The 21,638-nt window shown below is 43.4% G+C and overlaps 1 protein-coding gene across 3 annotated transcripts; it reads left to right on the forward strand.

Moving 5' to 3' along the window:
• Nucleotides 1-1,918: 1,918 nt before the first annotated feature.
• On the forward strand, nucleotides 1,919-20,604 carry LOC144533487 (uncharacterized). 3 transcript variants are annotated; one of them, XM_078274861.1, is made up of 23 exons: nucleotides 1,919-2,016; nucleotides 8,167-8,302; nucleotides 10,620-10,763; nucleotides 10,868-10,987; nucleotides 11,108-11,227; nucleotides 11,303-11,422; nucleotides 11,496-11,627; nucleotides 11,748-11,867; nucleotides 11,943-12,062; nucleotides 12,136-12,267; nucleotides 12,388-12,507; nucleotides 12,775-12,906; nucleotides 13,027-13,146; nucleotides 13,366-13,470; nucleotides 13,667-13,745; nucleotides 13,866-14,073; nucleotides 15,554-17,357; nucleotides 17,451-17,624; nucleotides 17,923-18,093; nucleotides 18,371-18,544; nucleotides 18,697-18,870; nucleotides 18,985-19,031; nucleotides 19,941-20,604. In XM_078274861.1, the coding sequence occupies exons 2-23, from the start codon at nucleotides 8,181-8,183 to the stop codon at nucleotides 20,474-20,476; spliced, it is 4,974 nt and encodes a 1,657-aa protein (XP_078130987.1). In that variant the 5' UTR covers nucleotides 1,919-2,016; nucleotides 8,167-8,180; the 3' UTR covers nucleotides 20,477-20,604. The 3 variants fall into 3 exon arrangements, with proteins under 3 accessions (XP_078130987.1, XP_078130989.1, XP_078130988.1); XM_078274863.1 differs by lacking the exon at nucleotides 13,366-13,470; XM_078274862.1 differs by lacking the exons at nucleotides 18,371-18,544; nucleotides 18,697-18,870; nucleotides 18,985-19,031; nucleotides 19,941-20,604 and having other exon boundaries at nucleotides 17,973-18,074.
• The last annotated feature ends 1,034 nt before the right edge of the window (nucleotides 20,605-21,638 follow it).

Raw genomic sequence — 21,638 nt, forward strand, 5'->3', positions numbered from 1 at the left:
TTAGTGTGGAGGATGCCATCCTCTACATGCTACACCGAGTCCACCCCCATCTGGATAAGGGAAGCGGCACAGTGACTTCTCCAGTGCCTTCAATACCATCCGGCCCCCTATACTTCAGGACAAACTGAACAGGATGGGAGTGGACCCCCTTACCCTGCTGTGTGACGATGAGACGTAATCCAGGTCATCAGATGGAGATCCAGGGTCCTGCTGCAGTGGAGCATATCTGTTATCCACTTGCATACTCGGTTGTTGGGGAGGCATTTTGTTTCTAATTTCCCCTTTTGCAACTGTCCACGGCTGTGTCCTACTGAGTACAGGGGTTGAAGAGGCGCTCTGCCTGGATGATAATGCAGGCCAACCGTTCATATCACAAATCTCAGGGCACTGTGCCCTGCCCATTAGTCGTCCTTCCATTTCCCAGGAAAGAGATTTACTCTTAGGCTTTGCACCAATAATGTTCCAGGGAGGACTACCACTTGTTAATTTATTACCCGTTCCACAGCCCTCTGGTTTCTTTGTAGTCTTGTTGGTGCTAATTAGCCGAGTGTTAGCATACTTTTGTCCATTGTTTTTGGTAAAGTGGCGTCATTCCCACATGATCCGTTCACTTCCACATTTACTTCTAACCGGTGAATTTTGGTTTCCAGAACTGCAATCTTCTGAAGGAGTTTGTAGTAGTCATCCATTGAGAAGGGAGGCATCTTGCTGCTAATTAGCTTTAGCTAAGTACCTTGTTTCCAGTCACTGTAGGACAGGCTTGAACTATTGGTAGGCCACGCTCACGCAGAAAAATGTTGAAATATGGCAATAGCCTACTATGTTTACAAAAAAATTTATAGTCCAGTGATTTATAAGTATCCAAGATACTCATAGTTTCTCTCAGAGGAAAAGCAAGATTATCAGCAGAAATATGCAAGCAGAGGCAGGAGCAAGCAGCAAAGCGTCCGCACTGTAAGAAGCAGGAAACAGTCCTCAGTCCAGTCCTCCAGTCCCCGGGGTTAGGGACTAACCCTAACCTATAATGGCTGAGAGGGACCTAAAGCACTAGCCTACCTGTCTAGCTAATCCACAACACATTTTCGTTCAGAGCTAGCATCACGTGACTGAAACCAGCTGAAACGGAGGAGATCAGTGTGAGGCGCTTGTCACTGCCCTTTAGTTCATAATGAAGGATCAGACTTATGCCGAGCCACAGGAGAAGGAATCCTCATCGCCAAAACCTGAAAATTGGAAGACATGTTGTCATAGCTTCATGGTACATAACAGCTACCGTAGTTGTAACACACATTTGAAAAAGCGAGTTGCTAGAAAGCACTATTCGTTTGAATGCAAACTACAATTTCACCGCTAGATGGGAGAACTTCCTACACAGTGTACCTTTAACTGTTTACTGTTGGTCCACCTTTTTTCAGAAACCAGGACTAAGGAAACAGAATGAAGGGCCATGCCAGAGATTTCAGGCTGCACTCTGCCTCAAAACAAGCCAACTTTTCCTCAAATATGTGAGTGTACCAGTGTGATCCACACTGCTGCTTCATTCTGTCTTTCAGTGCTGAGATTGTCTTTCATTAAACGGTCAGCTGGCACCATCTAGTGGACAGATAGTAGAACTACACCATATGATTTGTGATTGCTCTGATTAGGTTTCTGGATGAATGAAACACAGCAAGTGTCTCAAACACAGTGGAGAACAAATTAGGAAAGCACAATGTTTCAGCCACCAGATAAAGTGATCAACATCTTACAATAAATGTCCAACATGCAACACAGGTGAGAAACAACAGCATTGATAGCCGATCACTGTAGACAGGTAAAGGGGGACGAAGAAGGAAATAAAAACACACTTCTGATTGGCTGACATCTCCCACCTGTTGGACAAGTGTTGACGTCACTGATGTGTTTTTTAGACACTGCCTGAAGTTGTAAAGGTGTGCCAGTGTCCTCGGATCAGACGCACACCAACATCAGGACTGACAAAGAAGAAATGAGCGGCGTCTTCTTTAAGTTAAGCAGGTGAGAATCCTACCAGAGGAATCTGTTATTATCTGATAATCAGGATCACATTGATCACATTGATCACACATCACATTGTCGCTGTTTAACAGGACAGTAGAATGCTTACTGCCTGCTGATTGGCTGATTTAAAATATCTATTTAAAATATTCTGTAGGATTTTACTGAGTTAAAGAACAATGATTTTAGACATTTACATGTTAGGTTGAGTTTTTTGAAGTACAACCAACAGCAGTTCATAGCAGATTGTAATCTGAGTTCACGTCATCAGTGAAAAATGCAGGGGAGCCTGAACTGGTCTGACAGCTTGGTTCAACTAGGCTCAGGTTTTTACTTGTTTTAACTCTTAATACTCTACTACTACTACTAGTTTAGTACAAGGATGAAGTGTTCAGTGCTCTAATACAGCCATCTTCCAACACTGAGACTGACCTGGTTTCACTAAAGACCCTTTAGCACAGGGATATCCAACCTTTCTTTATCTAAGGGCTACTTTAAAAATAACTAAAGTGGCCAAGAGCTACTTGCATCACATCGCCTTCATTCATTTACATAACACACATAAGCTGAATGAAGCTACTGTTTGTACACGTATGAAATTGCAATACCCAAAGCTTATGAAAAATCTTCACTTCATGTCAAGGTCCATGCCTATTTCATTCTTCTTTTAGCCCACAAAGTTAGCTACATTACTGAAAATATTCCCATCAGGGTCCTAGAAAACACTACCACTTAACACTTCTAAGGCCCACAAAGTTAGCTACCTCACTTTTAATATCGTGGTCATTTTGGGTCTCAGTTTGTCAACCTATTGGCGAGCTACCGGTAGCTCGAGAGCTGCTTGTTGGAGACCCCTGCTTTAGCACAATTACTGTACCAGAGGCTTCAAACCCCTTTCTAGATGGACCCGAGCCCGCCCAGGGTGGAAGGGAACCCCCAAAGGAATGGAAAACATGAACTATCCTGTGTCTCTCTGTTCAACATTTATCATAATTTACAGACCTTGATTTTCTATTTGCACCCATAAATCCCAAAATGCATTTTGTTCTTCAGAATGTAACAAGAGTTCAGAGTTTTACGGTGTAATAAAATGTAAAATTATTACAAATTACAAAATAAATGTCAGGGTGCATTAACACATTTATCAGGACGTCATGTTGCAGCAGCTCTTTATTATTAAGTTTAGTTTAGAAAAAAGAAAAAATCAACCAAATGCTTTGATGCTTTAAAGTAATTTTCCGATATATCAAACTTAGGCTTTTAAAAATATATTGTACATTATGGATGTACAAATTCTAAATTTGGGGATTGAACTGACATTTTGGATGTACTGTATCAAACTGCCTCTTCGGGGACCATCACCTTATCGTGGTGGAGAGGTTTGTGTGTCCCTATGAACCTGAGGGCTGTGTTGTCTGGAGCTTTGTGCTCCTGGTAGGGTCTCCCAAGGCAAAGTGGTCTCAGGTGAGGGGCCAGACAAAGAATGGTTCAAAAACCCTTTGAGTGACCGAGGTAGAGATGGAGTGACCCTGCCCGGAGGAAGCCCGGGGCCCCCGTCTGGAGCCAGGCCCAGATGGAGGGCTCGTCAGCGAGCGACTGGTGGCCGGGTTTGCCACGGAGCCCGGTCGGGCACAGCCTGAAAAAGCTACGTGGCACCTATCTCTCCATCCCATGGGCCCACCACCTGTGGGAGGAACCGCTGTGGTCGGGTGCGCTGCCACATGGGTGGCAGTGAAGGTCAGGGGCCTCGACGGACCAGACCCGGGCAGCAGAGGCTGGCTCTGGGGACGTGGAATGTCACCTCTCTGTGGGGGAAAGAGCCGGAACTTGTGCGGGAGGTGGAGCGCTACCGGTTAGATCTGGTGGGGCTTACCTCTACGCACAGTCTCGGTTCTGGAACCATACTCCTGGATAGGGGTTGGACTCTTTTCTTCTCCGGAGTTGCCCAGGGTGTGAGGCGCCGGGCGGGTATGGGGATACTCACAAGCCCCCGGCTGAGCGCCGCTACGTTGGAGTTTAACCCGGTGGACGAGAGGGTCGCCTCCCTACACCTGCGGGTTGTGGGGAGGAAAACTCTGACTGTTGTTTGTACATATGCACCAAACAAGAGTTCGGAGTATTCGGCCTTCTTGGAGACCTTGAGTGGAGTCCTGCATGGGGCTCCAGTCGGGGGACTCCATAGTTCTGCTGGGGGACTTCAACGCGCACGTGGGCAATGATGGAGACACATGGAGAGGCGTGATTGGGAGGAACCGCCTCCCTGATCTAAACCAGAGTGGTTGTTTGTTGTTGGACTTCTGTGCTAGTCATGGATTGTCTATAACGAACACCATGTTCGAACATAGGGATGCTCATAAGTGTACTTGGTACCAGAGCACCCTAGGCCAAAGGTCAATGATCGATTTTATAATCGTTTCATCTGATCTGAGGCCGTATGTTTTGGACACTCGGGTGAAGAGAGGGGCGGAGCTGTCAACCGATCACCATCTGGTGGTGAGTTGGGTCAAGGGGGTGGGGGAAGACTCTGGACAGACCTGGTAAGCCCAAACGGGTAGTGCGGGTAAATTGGGAACGTCTGGAGGAGGCCCCTGTCCGACAGACTTTCAACTCACACCTCCGGCGGAGCTTTTTCGTGCATCCCTGTGGAGGCTGGGGGCATTGAACCCGAGTGGACAATGTTCAAAGTTTCCATTGCTGAAGCTGCGGTGAGGAGCTGTGGTCTTAGGGTCTTAGGTGCCTCAAGGGGCGGTAACCCACGAACACCGTGGTGGACACCGGTGGTCAGGGAAGCCGTCCGACTGAAGAAGGAGTCTTTCCGGGATATGTTATCCCAGAGGACTCCGGAGGCAGTTGCAATGTACCGAAGGGCCCGAAGGGCTGCAGCCTCTACCGTGAAAGAGGCAAAGCAGCGGGTGTGGGAGAAGTTCGGAGAAGACATGGAGAAGGACTTTCGGTCGGCACCAAGGTGCTTCTGGAAAACCGTTCGCCACCTCAGGAGGGGGAAGCGGGGAACCATCCAAGCTGTGTACAGTAAGGATGGGACGCTGTTGACCTCAACTGAGGAGGTAATAGGGCGGTGGAAGGAGCACTTTGAGGAACTCCTAAATCCGACTAATACGCCCTCTATGGTAGAGGCAGAGCTGGAGGATGATGGGGGGATTGTCGTCAATTTCCCTGGTGGAGGTTGCTGAGGTAGTTAAACAACTCCACAGTGGCAAAGCCCCAGGGAATTGATGAGATCCGTCCAGAAATGCTTAAGGCTCTGGGTGTGGAGGGGTTGTCTTGGTTGACACGCCTCTTCAACATTGCGTGGAAGTCTGGGACGGTGCCGAAGGAGTGGCAGACCGGGGTGGTGGTTCCCCTTTTTAAAAAAGGGGGGACCAGAGGGTGTGTGCCAATTACAGGGGTATCACACTTCTCAGCCTCCCCGGTAAAGTCTACTCCAAGGTGCTGGAAAGGAGGGTTCGGTCGATAGTCGAACCTCAGGTTGAAGAGGAACAATGCGGATTCCGTCCTGGTCGTGGAACAACGGACCAGATCTTTACTCTCGCAAGGATCCTGGAGGGAGCCTGGGAGTATGCCCAACCGGTCTACATGTGTTTTGTGGATCTGGAGAAGGCGTATGACCGGGTGCCCCCGGGAGATACTGTGGGAGGTGCTGCGGGAGTACGGGGTGAGGGGGTCCCTTCTCAGGGCCATCCAATCTCTGTACGACCAAAGCGAGAGCTGTGTCCGGGTTCTCGGCAGTAAGTCGGACTCGTTTCAGGTGAGAGTTGGCCTCCGCCAGGGCTGCGCTTTGTCACCAATCCTGTTTGTAGTATTTATGGACAGGATATCGAGGCGTAGTCGGGGTGGAGAGGGGTTGCAGTTCGGTGGGCTGGGGATCTCATCGCTGCTTTTTGCAGATGATGTGGTCCTGATGGCATCATCGGCCTGTGACCTTCAGCACTCACTGGATCGGTTCGCAGCCGAGTGTGAAGCGGCTGGGATGAGGATCAGCACCTCTAAATCGGAGGCCATGGTTCTCAGCAGGAAACCGATGGAATGCCTTCTCCAGGTAGGGAATGAGTCCTAACCCCAAGTGAAGGAGTTCAAGTACTTTGGGGTCTTGTTCGCGAGTGAGGGGACAATGGAGCGGGAGATTGGTCGGAGAATCGGAACAGCGGGTGCGGTATTACATTCAATTTATCACACCGTTGTGACGAAAAGAGAGCTGAGCCAGAAGGCAAAGCTCTCAATCTACCGGTCAGTTTTTGTTCCTACCCTCACCTATGGTCATGAAGGCTGGGTCATGACCAAAAGAACAAGATCCAGGGTACAAGCGGCCGAAATGGGTTTCCTCAGGAGGGTAGCTGGCGTCTCCCTTAGAGATAGGGTGAGAAGCTCAGTTATCTGTGAGGAGCTCGGAGTAGAGCCGCTGCTCCTTCGCGTCGAAAGGAGCCAGTTGAGGTGGTTCGGGCATCTGGTAAGGATGCCCCCTGGGCGCCTCAGGGGCGCCGGCTTAAGTTAAAAGAGCAGACATGACATATTTTGATTAATAGTTAAGATCAAAGGATATTGAGTGAATCACAGACAGTGTTGGGGAAGTTACTTTTAAAAAGTAGTTTACTCGTTACGTCTTAAAATAGGAATCTGTTACTTTACTAAGTTACCCCCTATGGAAAGTAACTTTTTACTTTACTCGTTACTTTTACGTTACAAATATAGGCCTATTTAATAGTAAACATACTGTATTTATGGCTGAATCTAGGGCTAGTGTGACATATGGTAGAAGAAAACTAGTGGTTGGTTAGGGCACCTCAGCCGTCAGGGGAGTATATGTACTTACTCTACTGCACTTTGGAGTATATGTACTTACTCTACTGCACTTTGGAGCGTATGTACTTACTCTACTGCACGTTGGAGTATATGTACTTACTCTACTGCACGTTGGAGCATATGTACTTACTCTACTGCACTAATGAACGTATGTACTTACTCTACTGCACGTTGGAGCATATGTACTTACTCTACTGCACGTTGGAGCATATGTACTTACTCTACTGCACGTTGAAGCATATGTACTTACTCTACTGCACGTTGGAGCATATGTACTTACTCTACTGCACTTTGGAGCATATGTACTTACTCTACTGCACGTTGGAGCGTATGTACTTACTCTACTGCACGTTGGAGCGTATGTACTTACTCTACTGCACTTTGGAGCATATGTACTTACTCTACTGCACTTTGGAGCATATGTACTTACTCTACTGCACTTTGGAGCATATGTACTTACTCTACTGCACTTTGGAGCATATGTACTTACTACTGCACTTTGGAGTATATGTACTTACTCTCACTGCACTTTGGAGTATATGTACTTACTCTACTGCACTTTGGAGCATATGTACTTACTCTACTGCACTTTGGAGCATATGTACTTACTCTACTGCACTTTGGAGCATATGTACTTACTCTACTGCACTTTGGAGTATATGTACTTACTCTACTGCACTTTGAAGTATATGTACTTACTCTACTGCACTTTGGAGTATATGTACTTACTCTACTGCACTTTGGAGTATATGTACTTACTCTTACAAAGGAATAGAAAATGTGAATTATCCTTTGTGTCTTTATTAAAATGAATACAGATTTTCTCAGCTCCCATAAATCCCCAAATGCATTTTCTGATTATTATGAATAACACATTTGTGGGTGTATTAATACATTTATCGGGATTGTAATAGCAGAAAATGGTTTTTACGATTAAATAACATTTTGCAGTTTCTTTTCAAACTTGACATTGTAAATAGGGGTACTTTACAAAGTGCTTTGATTGTAATAAAAAATAAAATTTTGGGGGCTATACAACACTTTGGAATGAAAAATAACTTTGTGATTACGTACATCTTTCAGATTTATAAAATATATATATTATGGATGTATTGATTTCAAAGTTGATGATTTAAACCAAACAACAATCTAACAAATATAGGTCTATTTAATAGTCAACATATTGTATTTATGGGGGAATCTGGGGGTTTTGTGACATATTTTGAGTTTATGAAATCTTTTTCATTGATCTAACAAGGTTTCTGTCTGACATCTATCCTGTAATGTAGAGCTTGTTGTAATAAATGAGCATGTTGTTGTGTTTGTATGAAGGTGTAGACGCCACTATGAATCAGTGTGAGGGCAGAGAGGAGGGAGTCCCAATACCCTGCTGTAATTTCATTAAAGATCTCGGGTTGTTGTTTGAACTTCCTGAAGTCAAAGATGGACAGCAGCCTACAGTTCAAAGGTAAGAATTGTTTGTGTCTGTTAAAGGTGCAGTAGGTAAGCCTTATAAAACTAACTTTCTGTCATATTTGCTGAAACTCACCCTATGTTCCAGTAGAACTACATGAAGCAGGTAATTAAAAAAAGAAATCTGGCTCCTCTGGCGCCACCTAGAGCCTGGAGTGTGATTTGCAACATCCACCAGTCAATCAGGGCCAGGGGGGCGTGTCTAACTGTTCAGATGCACCAATCAGGGCCAGGGGGGGTGTCTAACTGTCAATCACTGCTCATGCACATGCATTCATTCTCCCTTGTGGGGGGAGGGGCTTAGGAGTCCATTTTAGGATTTAGCGGACAGGGGGGAGGGACTGAAGTTGTTGATGTTCACATTTTTTGGCTAAGTCCTGGATCTTTACAATCCTACCTACAGCACCTTTAATATCCAACTCTACTTAGGAAAAATTCTGTGTGGTTGTTTTAGTTATTCATTACAGTTCCTCTGAGATTTCATTACATTGAGAGTGAATTAAGAATTAAGTTTACTTTTGTGCTGCTTACAGCTTTGAAAAATGACATTTAACAGCAACACCTCTTTGACAAACAGTGTCCCAAAAATCAAGAACTAACGGAGAGATTTAATTTAATAATAATAATACATATGGACAATACATTTTATTTGGAGGCGCCTTTCAAAACACACAAGGTCACCATACATTAGATAAAAACAATAAAACAGCAAGACAGGCGATGACAGACAAGACACGGTGAAACAAAAATCTGACAATAAGTTAAAAAGAACAAACAATACGGTTGTGGAAAGGGAATCAGTGCATTTCATAAATTATAAGTTATTTGAACTACTTTTTCCTGGAAAATAAAGTCATTTAGAACACAGCTGACAGTGTCATAATCACATTGCCAATAGCTTTACTGTGTTATGATTAATTGCTGGTGTCAACATTCTTACTCATGTAGTTTTAACCTAATTAACTTAATTGCTGTGTTTCATGTAACAAATTCACTTTTGTAAAACCACTCTGTGTGGGGAACATGAGGATCTCTTATTGTCCACGACTTTAACCCGTTCTCACACGCAACTCGTAAAATACTGACGCTTAGTGGTTGTCAGTGTCAGATACCAACGCAAAAATCGCCCTTTAGCATCTTTTCGGGATGCACCAGGCAGTGCAGCAGTTTGACCAACATGCTGTTAGATTACTACGGGCCCTATTTTAACGCTCTGAGTGAAGCGTCTGGTGCAGGTGTGTTTAGGGCGTGTCCAAATCCACTTTTGCTAGTTTTACGGTGACAAAAGGATCAGTGCGCCGGGCACATGGTTCAAAAGGGTTGTACTTAGTGTCTTCATTAATTCATAGGTGTGTTTTGGACGTATCATGCAATAAACCAATCAGAGTGTTATCTCCCATTCCCTTTAAAAGCCAGGCACGTTTGGACCTTGGAGCATTGCTATTAAGTTGGAGGATTTACACCGTAATATATTTATTTTTAATCTTCTGCATGTGTGTGTACTGCTGCGCATCCCTGTGTGTGTGTAACAAGCATAGTGTGCATGCACTGTGCACGAGCCTAGGAGCATTTTGCTAATTTGCTGTTAAAATAACAATAAAATGCTGTGTTATTGACTTTAGACCAGGTTTTTGTTGGTCAATGGTGCGATTTCTTCCCGCTGCCTCAAGATAGCAATACTGCACCTGAACACACCTCCCTGTAAGACTAGCACGCCCAGAATGCACCTGAATACACCTCCCTGTAAGACCAGCACGCACATGGGCCACAGATGGGGGCAGGTGCATTTGCTATTTAAATGATGTGGGCGCTGGATGGGAAATTGACTAGCAAAACACTTGCTAGTGTGCAAGATAGGGCCCATAGTATTTTAGAGCAACAACGGTAGCGAGTAGTATTAAAGACCGAAAATCCACGTAACGAGGTTGCCTTGGGTGATGGATGAGTCAAAAAACACAGGATTTTCACCAAAGAGACCGGGGTCCATGTCCCATTCTTGTCCCGTGCATTACTGAAACGTACATTTTCTAACCACACCCAAGATCTTTTCTTACCCATTCTTGTGCCGTATGTCAGTTAAACGTACGTCCCAATCCAGAGCGTCAAAAAGTGACGACAAGAGTCCCGACCAAGCATGTCAACATTGACGCCAAAGGTTAGACATTTACAGAGACCTTTTGCGTCAGTAACAAATGGCAAAGGCACCTTACCAAGCATAATTTTTGACGCGCTGGGAGTGTGAATGTGTTGACGACTCAGATCACTCCACCATCATTGTTCACACTCAAAGCTCTGTTTGTGTTGTGTTGAAGCCCAGAGCAGCAGCAGCAGCAGCACACACCTGACTCTCCTGGACCTGGACCCAGCTGTGTGTCCTCCAAAGGTGACTGGTCTATTGTTGTTATGATCTATGGACCACTTGAGTTGAAAGATGGACACCAGTCTGATGATCAGAAGTAAGATTTGTTTTCTCAAATTTTGCTACCAGTTTAAAAACTTTCAGAAGTCAACATAACTTTCAGCAGAATATTGGTTTAACTGTTGTTTTCATTTCTACCAGAATCCAACATGAGAGACCAGTCTCTCCTGGACCTGAACCCAGCTGTGTGTCCCTTAAGAGTGACTGGTCTATGGATCGACCTATTGACTTCAAAGATGGAAAGCATTCTGATCGCCAAAGGTAAGAATTTTAATTGGAAGTTATTTTTGTTGTTCCGCATTAAAACATTTAAAACTCAACATAATTTTCAGCAGAATTCCAGTGTACCTGTTCAGTTATCAATGTTTGTGATTCTGTCAGGATCCAACATGAGAGACCAGTCTCTCCTGGACCTGAACCCAGCTGTGTGTCCCTTAAGAGTGACTGGTCTATGGATCGACCTATTGACTTCAAAGATGGAAAGCATTCTGATCAACAAAGGTGAGATTTTAAAACTGGAAGTTATCAGCAGTGTTTTATCTCCTGCATATTCATAAGTGTTTGTGTTTCTTGCAGGATCCAACATGAGAGACCAGTCTCTCCTGGACCTGAACCCAGCTGTGTGTCCCTTAAGAGTGACTGGTCTATGGATCGACCTATTGACTTCAAAGATGGAAAGCATTCTGATCGCCAAAGGTAAGAATTTAACACAGTGTTTAGCAGAAGGTCAGTGTACCTATTCATTTATCATTGCTTGTGATCCTGTCAGGATCCAACATGACAGACCCAGCTCTCTTGGACCTGAAGCTGGACCTGAAGCTAGCTGTGTGTCCCTTAAGAGTGACTGGTCTATGGATCGACCTATTGACTTCAAAGATGGAAAGCATTCTGATCGCCAAAGGTAAGAATTTTAATTGGAAGTTATTTTTGTTGTTCCGCATTAAAACATTTAAAACTCAACATAATTTTCAGCAGAATTCCAGTGTACCTGTTCAGTTATCAATGTTTGTGTTTCTTGCAGGATCCAACATGAGAGACCAGTCTCTCCTGGACCTGAACCCAGCTGTGTGTCCCTTAAGAGTGACTGGTCTATGGATCGACCTATTGACTTCAAAGATGGAAAGCATTCTGATCAACAAAGGTGAGATTTTAAAACTGGAAGTTATCAGCAGTGTTTTATCTCCTGCATATTCATAAGTGTTTGTGTTTCTTGCAGGATCCAACATGAGAGACCAGTCTCTCCTGGACCTGAACCCAGCTGTGTGTCCCTTAAGAGTGACTGGTCTATGGATCGACCTATTGACTTCAAAGATGGAAAGCATTCTGATCGCCAAAGGTAAGAATTTAACACAGTGTTTAGCAGAAGGTCAGTGTACCTATTCATTTATCATTGCTTGTGATCCTGTCAGGATCCAACATGACAGACCCAGCTCTCTTGGACCTGAAGCTGGACCTGAAGCTAGCTGTGTGTCCCTTAAGAGTGACTGGTCTATGGATCGACCTATTGACTTCAAAGATGGAAAGCATTCTGATCGCCAAAGGTAAGAATTTTAATTGGAAGTTATTTTTGTTGTTCCGCATTAAAACATTTAAAACTCAACATAATTTTCAGCAGAATTCCAGTGTACCTGTTCAGTTATCAATGTTTGTGATTCTGTCAGGATCCAACATGAGAGACCAGTCTCTCCTGGACCTGAACCCAGCTGTGTGTCCCTTAAGAGTGACTGGTCTATGGATCGACCTATTGACTTCAAAGATGGAAAGCATTCTGATCAACAAAGGTGAGATTTTAAAACTGGAAGTTATCAGCAGTGTTTTATCTCCTGCATATTCATAAGTGTTTGTGTTTCTTGCAGGATCCAACATGAGAGACCAGTCTCTCCTGGACCTGAACCCAGCTGTGTGTCCCTTAAGAGTGACTGGTCTATGGATCGACCTATTGACTTCAAAGATGGAAAGCATTCTGATCGCAAAGGTAAGAATTTAACACAGTGTTTAGCAGAAGGTCAGTGTACCTATTCATTTATCATTGCTTGTGATCCTGTCAGGATCCAACATGACAGACCCAGCTCTCTTGGACCTGAAGCTGGACCTGAACCCAGCTGTGTGTCCCTTAAGAGTGACTGGTCTATGGATCGACCTATTGACTTCAAAGATGGAAAGCATTCTGATCGCCAAAGGTAAGAATTTTAATTGGAAGTTATTTTTGTTGTTCCGCATTAAAACATTTAAAACTCAACATAATTTTCAGCAGAATTCCAGTGTACCTGTTCAGTTATCAATGTTTGTGATTCTTGCAGGATCCAACATGAGAGACCAGTCTCTCCTGGACCTGAACCCAGCTGTATGTCCCTTAAGAGTGACCGGTCTATGGATCGACCTATTGACTTCAAAGATGGAAAGCATTCTGATCACCAAAGGTAAGAATTTAACATAGTGTTTAGCAGAAGGTCAGTGTACCTATTCATTTATCATTGCTTGTGATCCTGTCAGGATCCAACATGAGAGACCAGACTCTCTTGGACCTGAAGCTGGACCTGAACCCAGCTGGGTGTCCCTTAAGCGTGACGGGTCTTAACGGGAAGTTATCAGCAATGTTTTATCTCCTGGATATTTATAAGTGTTAGTTTTTCTTGCAGGATCCAACCGCAGATACCAGTCCACCATGCACACAGTTGTATGTCCATGGAAAGTGTCCACTTCAGAACGTTTAATACCAAAATACAAGAAAATTGTTTTAGCAAGTAAAGTATTTTTGTACAAATATAATACTTGTAAACATTATTTTACCAAGAAAGTATAAAACAACCATGAAAGTATTTTTCAAAGTGTACGTCCTGTGTATGTAAAAGGAGCATTGTTTCTTCCAGGTTCCACTATAACACAGCTCATGTAACACTGTGTCTTTATATGTTCAAAATCATCATATTTGCTCAACAGAGTGCAGCAGCAGAGACCAGAGGTTCTCATTGGTCAGTCAGCTCGGCAGCATCAGACCCAGCATGACTCCATATTTATGGTGAGTAAATGAACAAATACAACAAGCCTGGTTCATACAAATGACCAATCTGATCCAGTCTCCATGCTGCCCTATGCAAGCATATGATCTGATCTTGAGTCCTATTTTATTCTGTCCCAGCTGCTGGAGGAAAACATTGTCACTTTTGTGAAAAATGAGCTGAAGACATTCCAGAAAGTTCTAAGTCCAGATTACCCAGAATGCTCACAAAGTCAGAGTGAGGATGAGGATGAAGAGCAGAGGAGCAGCAGAGAGGCATTTCTTAAGATCACACTGCAGTTCCTGAGAAAAATGAAGCAGGAGGAGCTGGCTGACCGTCTGCAGAGCAGTAAGAGGATTTTAACTGATGTGATGACCCCTCCTGTGTCCTGTGTTGGCTATATGATTCAACTGTCTCTTTGCTGACTCTGCAGGTGGATCGTTAGTGTAACCTGTGGTGACAACTGCTCTGCCCATCTTAAAAACCATATAGTCAATGTGATCGGACCACGACAATGCACTATTAAGCCGTAGTCCTAGAAGCTTAACTTTATTGATTAAGCTCAGAGCATGTGGATCCGGCATAATGGAGGGTAGAGTCATCAGCATACATTGTCAAACTTGTTTGCCCAATTGTGGCAGATCATTGGTAAACATTGCAAAAAGAAGAGGCCCAAGGTAACTCCCCTGTGGAACACCACAGTCTAATGCATTGCTGTTTGAAAAAATATATACTCTCTGTGATCTACAGGACAGGTAACTTCTTAACCACAAAATAGCTGATTGTTTAAAACCAAAATACAGTATTTTCAACAATTTACAGTCTAGGTGGTCAATACCTGCAGGCTTATCAGCAAAATCCTGGCATGCCAGCGAGATCTACGTCATTTTTACGTCACATTGGCACGCACCAGCTCGGCTACGGCGACTGTAAAATGGCCTTAAGGCTGCAGATGTTAATATGTGCAAATACTAAGCCTTTAGGTAGTTTGTGAAAAGACATGTTCAGATGATTTTGTGTAACAGGCAACTATAATCAGTGGGTACATATGGACTACCTTTATAAACTGCTGGGTCCATCTGTGGGCTTATCTTTGTCTTTTCATTGGAAGGCTGGATGGACAATTAGTTCATCGTACCGCAGAAATGCGACATCTCCGCACGCGCGTGCGGCTTTCAGCTCTGGTAAAAGCTCCTTGCGTTTTTGGCGAACTGCTTCTGGATAGTCTTCGTTGATGAATACATTTCATCAACAAAATGTTTGGTAGGTGCATTTTAATTACGTGCTGATTGCCACCCCGGGTTGTGCCAGTTCTATTTCTTTGTTATTTTCCCCTTTTTGTGTGGTTGTGGCGATGAGGTTGGTGTCAATTGTTTTTTGGACAGTTATCTCTGAAGCATGTTCATGGGAATTTGTGGGGCTGCCTGCTCGCAGGTTATTATTATTATAATTATGATTATGTATTGTTATTTATGGCTAGGCAATTAGTGGAAAAATGATGGGGTTGATGTTGGCGGCTGCTGACATTTGGGGTATTTTGGCAACAGGTTTGGTGATTAATACGGTTTTGATTGAGGAGCCAAGCTCTGGTTCGCTGAAATGAGGAAATGGAAGCAACATTGGAGGAGTTTACTGCTGTTAATATAATGCACACATTTGTATCAGATCTATGAATTCTTCTGGGCTGAAAAAAGTCAAAAACTGTTCTGATGTGCTGAAGACATTTCTTGGAAGAGGAAAATGAATACCATCTTGATGTCTCAAAAGTCTACATTTATCAGATTGTTTGTAACATCAACTCACTAGTTTTATATGTTTGTTCATTCAGGAACTAATGCTGCAGTAAGCCGACAAAAACTTAAATGTAACCAGCAAAAGAAGTTCCAGTGTGTGTTTGAGGGGATTGCTAAAGCAGGAAACCCAACCCTTCTGAATCAGATGTTCACAAAGATCTACATCACAAAGGGAGGGACTGCAGAGGTCAATGATGAACATGAGGTCAGACAGATTGAAACAGCATCCAGGAAACCAGACAGACCAGAAACAACAATCAGACATGAAGACATCTTTAAAACCCCACCTGGAAGAGATGAACCAATCAGAACAGTGATGACAAAGGGAGTGGCTGGCATCGGGAAAACAGTCTTAACACAGAAGTTCACTCTGGACTGGGCTGAAGGCAAAGCCAACCAGGACATCCAGTTCACATTTCCATTCACCTTCAGAGAGCTGAATGTGCTGAAAGGGAAAAAATACAGCTTGGTGGAACTTGTTCATCGCTTCTTTAGTGAAACCAAAGAAGCAGGAATCTGCAGGTTTGAAGAGTTCCCGGTTGTGTTCATCTTTGACGGTCTGGATGAGTGTCGACTTCCTCTGGATTTCCACAACACTGAGATCCTGACTGATGTTACAGAGTCCACTTCAGTGGATGTGCTGCTGATAAACCTCATCAGGGGGAATCTGCTTCCCTCTGCTCGCCTCTGGATAACCACACGACCTGCAGCAGCCAATCAGATCCCTCCTGGGTGTGTTGACATGGTGACAGAGGTCAGAGGGTTCACCAACCTACAGAAAGAGGAGTACTTCCGGAAGAGATTCAGAGATGAGGAGCAGGCTAACAGTATAATCTCCCACATCAAGACCTCACGAAGCCTACACATCATGTGTCACATCCCAGTCTTCTGCTGGATCACTGCTACAGTTCTGGAGGACGTGTCGAAGACCAGAGAGGGAGGAGAGCTGCCCAAGACCCTGACTGAGATGTACATCCACTTCCTGGTCGTTCAGACCAAAGTGAAGAAAGTCAAGTATGATGGAGGAGCTGAGACAGATCCACACTGGAGTCCAGAGAGTAGGAATATGATCAAGTCTCTGGGAAAACTGGCTTTTGAGCAGCTGCAGAAAGGCAACCTGATCTTCTATGAATCAGACCTGACAGAGTGTGGCATCGATATCACAGCAGCCTCAGTGTACTCAGGAGTGTTCACACAGATCTTTAAAGAGGAGAGAGGACTGTACCAGGACAAGGTTTTCTGCTTCATCCATCTGAGTGTTCAGGAGTTTCTGGCTGCTCTTCATGTACGTCTGACATTCATAAACTCTGGTGTCAATCTTCTGTCAGAAGAAGAAACAGCCTCCCGGCTGCCTAAAGTCTTCAGAGACAGACCAAAACTAAAACATCTCTACCAGAGTGCTGTGGACAAGGCCTTACAGAGTCCAAATGGACACCTGGACTTGTTCCTCCGCTTCCTCCTAGGTCTTTCACTGCAGACCAATCAGAATCTCCTACAAGGCCTGCTGACTCAGACAGGAAGTAATTCTAAGACCAATCGGAGAACAGTCCAATACATCAAGAAGAAGATCAGCGAGAATCTGTCTCCAGAGAGAACCATCAATCTGTTCCACTGTCTGAATGAACTGAATGATCGTTCTCTAGTGGAGGAAATCCAAAAGTCCCTGAGATACGGAACTCTCTCCAAAAGTTATTTTTCTCCTGCTCAGTGGTCAGCTCTGGTCTTCATTTTACTGTCATCAGAAAAAGATCTGGATGTGTTTGATCTGAATAAATATGGCGCTTCAGAGGAGGCTCTTCTGAGGCTGCTGCCAGTGGTCAAAGCTTCTAACAAAGCTCTGTATGTATATATCTGAAACAATTAAAATATGCTAAATGTTATACATGACAAATAATAATAAAAAAAATTCTATTTATTGTTTATCCTTCCCAGACTGAATGGCTGTTTTCTGTCAGAGAGAAGCTATGAAGCTCTGTCCTCAGTTTTCATCTCCAAGTCCTCTAGTCTGAGACAGCTGGACCTGAGTAAAACCAACCTGTGGGATATTCAAGTGCAGCGGCTGTCTGCTGGACTTCAGAGTCCACACTGTACACTAGAGACTCTCAGGTCAGTATTAAGCTAATTGTACAATTGTCACAGTGCTTTTTGTAGAGTTTAATAACATTAGAAATGTAAAATATTTTTACATTTACCAGAAATTGTACTTTTTAACATTATTTGTTAATCTGATGTGGTGGTTTCTATTATTCACATCTCTGTTAAGGCTGACTGACAAACATAAAGTATCAATCAACTACTAATCAATAGGCACAGAAACTAGAAAATATTGCATAATTGAAAACATGGCTTTCAATTGCATTTAAAATTAAGAACAATGTTGTTAAATGTGTACATTTCTTATCAGGCTGAGTCATTGTAAGCTGTCAGAGAGAAACTGTGAAGATCTGTCCTCAGTTCTCAGCTCCGAGTCTAATCTGAGAGAGCTGGACCTGAGTTACAACAACCTGCAGGATTCAGGAGTGAAGTTTCTGTCTGTAGGACTTCAGAGTCCACAATGTACACTGGAAACTCTCAGGTCAGGATACAACTGTTTGTTGTGAATGAAGTGTCATATTGGTTTTGTTGTTTCATACACATAGTGGCAGAAGTGTGTCAAATTTTAGTTCCTGAGGTCCCCGTCAGGGTTATCGACCAGTCCTGAAAATGTCACCACCATGCACAGTTTAGGCTTCAGCGACCCTTTCATCAACGGAAAAATAATATGAAATACAATTACAATAGGCTGGTCCTGGGAGCTGTGTGGAATTGGACACCTAAAAAGGATATTGTTTACTCTGTCCATTTTTTATCAGAATGACTGACTGTAACCTCTCAGAGAGAAGCTGTGAAGCTATGTCGTCAGTTCTCAGCTCCGAGCCCTCTAGTCTGAGAGAGCTGGACCTGAGTAACAATGACCTGCAGGATTCAGGAGTGAAGCTGCTTTCTGATGGACTTCAGAGTCCACACTGTACACTGGAAACTCTCAGGTCAGTATTCATCTGTTGTTAAACAGTTATACTTTAAAATCCTGTACATCCTGCTTTATGTTAATGTTAGAGAAGATGGTCGAGATCTGTGTGATTTTCTTTCTAAAAAAAATGTTTTTCTAAAACACTTTATGTTGTTTTCCAAATTCCAGTCTGTCAGGCTGTTTGATCTCAGAGGAAGGCTGTACTTCTCTGGTCTCAGCTCTGAGCTCCAACCCCTCCCATCTGAGAGAGCTGAATCTGAGCTACAATCATCCAGGAGAGTCCGGAGTGAAGCTGCTGTCTGCTGGACTGGAGGATCCGAACTGGAGACTGAAAACTCTCAGGTATGGACAGACAACAAGAGCTCACACTCTGCATAATTGAGCCAAAACCAAGCACTGCCCACTTAGGACTCATAATGGATAGAAAATCATTCTAATTGTGTTTTTCTCATCCAGGGTGGACCATTGTGGAGAGCAGAGGTTACGACCTGGTGTGAGGAAGTGTAAGTGTGGATTCAATTTGAATTATGAAGCCAAAACGGCACACTTTAAGTTTCACTTCATACACAAAGCTGTTATTATATTATCCATTGGAACATTACTGACAACATGAGTCCTTATTGCAGGTGCTATATGTAATACTGACAGCTAGTGTTTAAAAAGGTTACATTAGACCAAATATAAAATACTGGAGATAGTCATCTCCGCTGGCCCCTCCTCCGCAGACTTGAACTTTACGAGGGTTGCTAGGTTGAGAACGTTAAACCTAACATCCCACAATGTCATGTCAATGCTATCTAGATTCTAGTTTCGCATTGCCAGACATTATTCCACAGTGCAGCAGTGTAGCTTGATGCTGGCTATGTTAAAGTTCATAAAAGCCCTTGCTCTCGCAGAGCTCTGTACCCAGTTGAAAAGTCAGCTTTTGTCAGCTAAACGTAACAACCGCTAAAAATACCATGACCATGTGGAGCTCTGCACCCCCTTTCTTGGCTAAATATTACTGCAACAACCACTAAAAAGGCAGCAATCTCACATTTATCTGTACCAAGGTCACAGTCACCATTTTTCAGCTACGGCAGCTGAACAGAACCGTGGTAAGAATTCTGGCAGGGTTGTGATTTCTCGCCTTTATATAAAAGTTAACTTAACATATAGCTTTTCTTTCATTTGTCAAGTTTATCTGTAGATTCATAATAAACATGTTGCATTTTCTATAAAATAATTTACTAAGAGCAGCTTATCTCAACACTACATTACACATTATAGCTGCATGTTAGTTTGTAACAGTGGGAATCATGTTACTGGCATGTAAGCTGGCAATGGTAACGTTAGCCACAAGAATATCAATAACATACTATACGTTATTGATAATAAACTGCTGCTATGTTGCATCTTCTTCTCTCCATCAGACTTCTGTGAACTCACAGTGGACACAAACACAGTGAACAGACAAATCAAACTGTCTGACAACAACAAGACGATGACAGTAGTGAGAGAGGATCAGTCATATCCTGATCATCCAGAGAGGTTTGACTGCTGGTTTGAGCTGCTGTGTAGAGATGGTCTGACTAGTCGCTGTTACTGGGAGGTCGAGAGGAGCGGAGATGTTCGTGTAGCAGTGAGTTACAAAGGAATCGGGAGGAAAGGACTCAGTGATTACTGTTTGCTTGGATGTACTAATCAGTCCTGGATTCTGATGTGCGTTGGTGATTGTTACTGTGTTGGACACAATAACGTTCCAACAGTCCTCCCTGTCTTCTCCTCCTCCTCTGTCTCTGGTAGAGTAGCAGTGTATGTGGACTGTCCTGCTGGCATTCTGTCCTTCTACAGAGTCTCCTCTGACTCACTGATCCTCCTCCACACCTTCAACACCACATTCACTCAACCTCTTTATCCTGGGTTTGGGTTTGGGTATGGTTCCTCAGTGTCTCTGTGTTCTCTGTAGGAAGAGACAACTTCCAGTCCTGTGGTTTAAATGTTGATAGTGGACGAGGCTTCACTTTGGCTCAAAGATTGTGTCTTTAATGACAGAAATCTTCTTCTTAGAAATGATTAAATTATCTACTCAGGGTAGATCTTGTTGTGTGCAAACTATGTCGACTTTGATCAGGTTTTAATGTCTGTAGTGACAACCCAGTCTCACGGCAGTTCAGTCACGTTATTTAATCTATTTATTTGTGTACAAGAACACGTTTATCTAATTTTTTTTGTGGTGGTAAGCACGTTTTTTAAACTAATATATTTCAATGGGAAGCATCTTTCATGATCACAGCACGACTACGGTAGAGAGTAGTATGAAATGCCGAAAATCCATGCAGGGAAGTAGGTTGGGGTGGTGGATGGGTCAAACAACACAGGACTTTCACCCATACGCAAGAGACCGGGGATTATGTCCCGCGTGTGACGTTTCCTTTCCCCATTGTTCTTTTCCTAAACCCAACCTCCGTATAGATGCTTCCCCTTACATGCTGACCACCATGAAAAAAATGAGATAAACATTTCCGTGTAGATGAATCAATAAATTAAAAATAACGTGACCATTTCACAAACTGCCGTGAGACCGTGCTGGTAGTGATTGTCGTTAAATTCAATTTGTATTTGTATTTGAATTTATTATAAGGATCTAAGGATATAAGGTCTTCCTGGGGTCCAAAACAACATTAAATCAGACAATATAAAAACATTTGGTGACACATACAGAAAAGAAAAGAAACATAACAATATCTGTGTATAAACTTAATAACAATAAAGGTCTAAAGACAGAAAAAACTGTTGCTTTTCACATGAATTCAACATATTTCTTTCATGTAAGCATCCTACATACTTTTACAGATGTAAATCAATTTCAGTATTAAAAGTACTGTTAAAACTTCCTTCAAAGAAATTAAAAGTGTAACAACATGAAGCATTTTCTAACCAAACTTATTCTGAACCGAGTCCCAAACTGAAACTCTAAACACGTCAAACTGATCACCAAAGTATTAATAACTTCAGCAGCGTAGCGCCGCCCAAGACCATTGTGATTGGTTTAGAGAAATGCAAACAACCCAAAGAATTTTTTTTTGTCTTATCCCACAATGCGTCTGTGGTGAAGCCAGACCTTACTC

Source organism: Sander vitreus, chromosome 18 (genome assembly GCF_031162955.1).
Source record: "Sander vitreus isolate 19-12246 chromosome 18, sanVit1, whole genome shotgun sequence".
In the NCBI taxonomy this organism is placed as follows: Eukaryota; Metazoa; Chordata; class Actinopteri; order Perciformes; family Percidae; genus Sander; species Sander vitreus.

What these genes read in the sequence shown, in the direction of transcription:
- LOC144533487 (XM_078274861.1), top strand. Translation starts at nt 8,181, where the DNA reads ATGAATCAGTGTGAGGGCAGAGAGGAGGGAGTCCCAATACCCTGCTGT. An exon ending in AAGCATTCTGATCAACAAAG is followed by an intron (nt 12,508 to 12,774) that starts GTGAGATTTTAA and finishes TGATCCTGTCAG; the next exon opens with GATCCAACATGACAGACCCA. An exon ending in AAAGCTTCTAACAAAGCTCT is followed by an intron (nt 17,358 to 17,450) that starts GTATGTATATAT and finishes TATCCTTCCCAG; the next exon opens with ACTGAATGGCTGTTTTCTGT.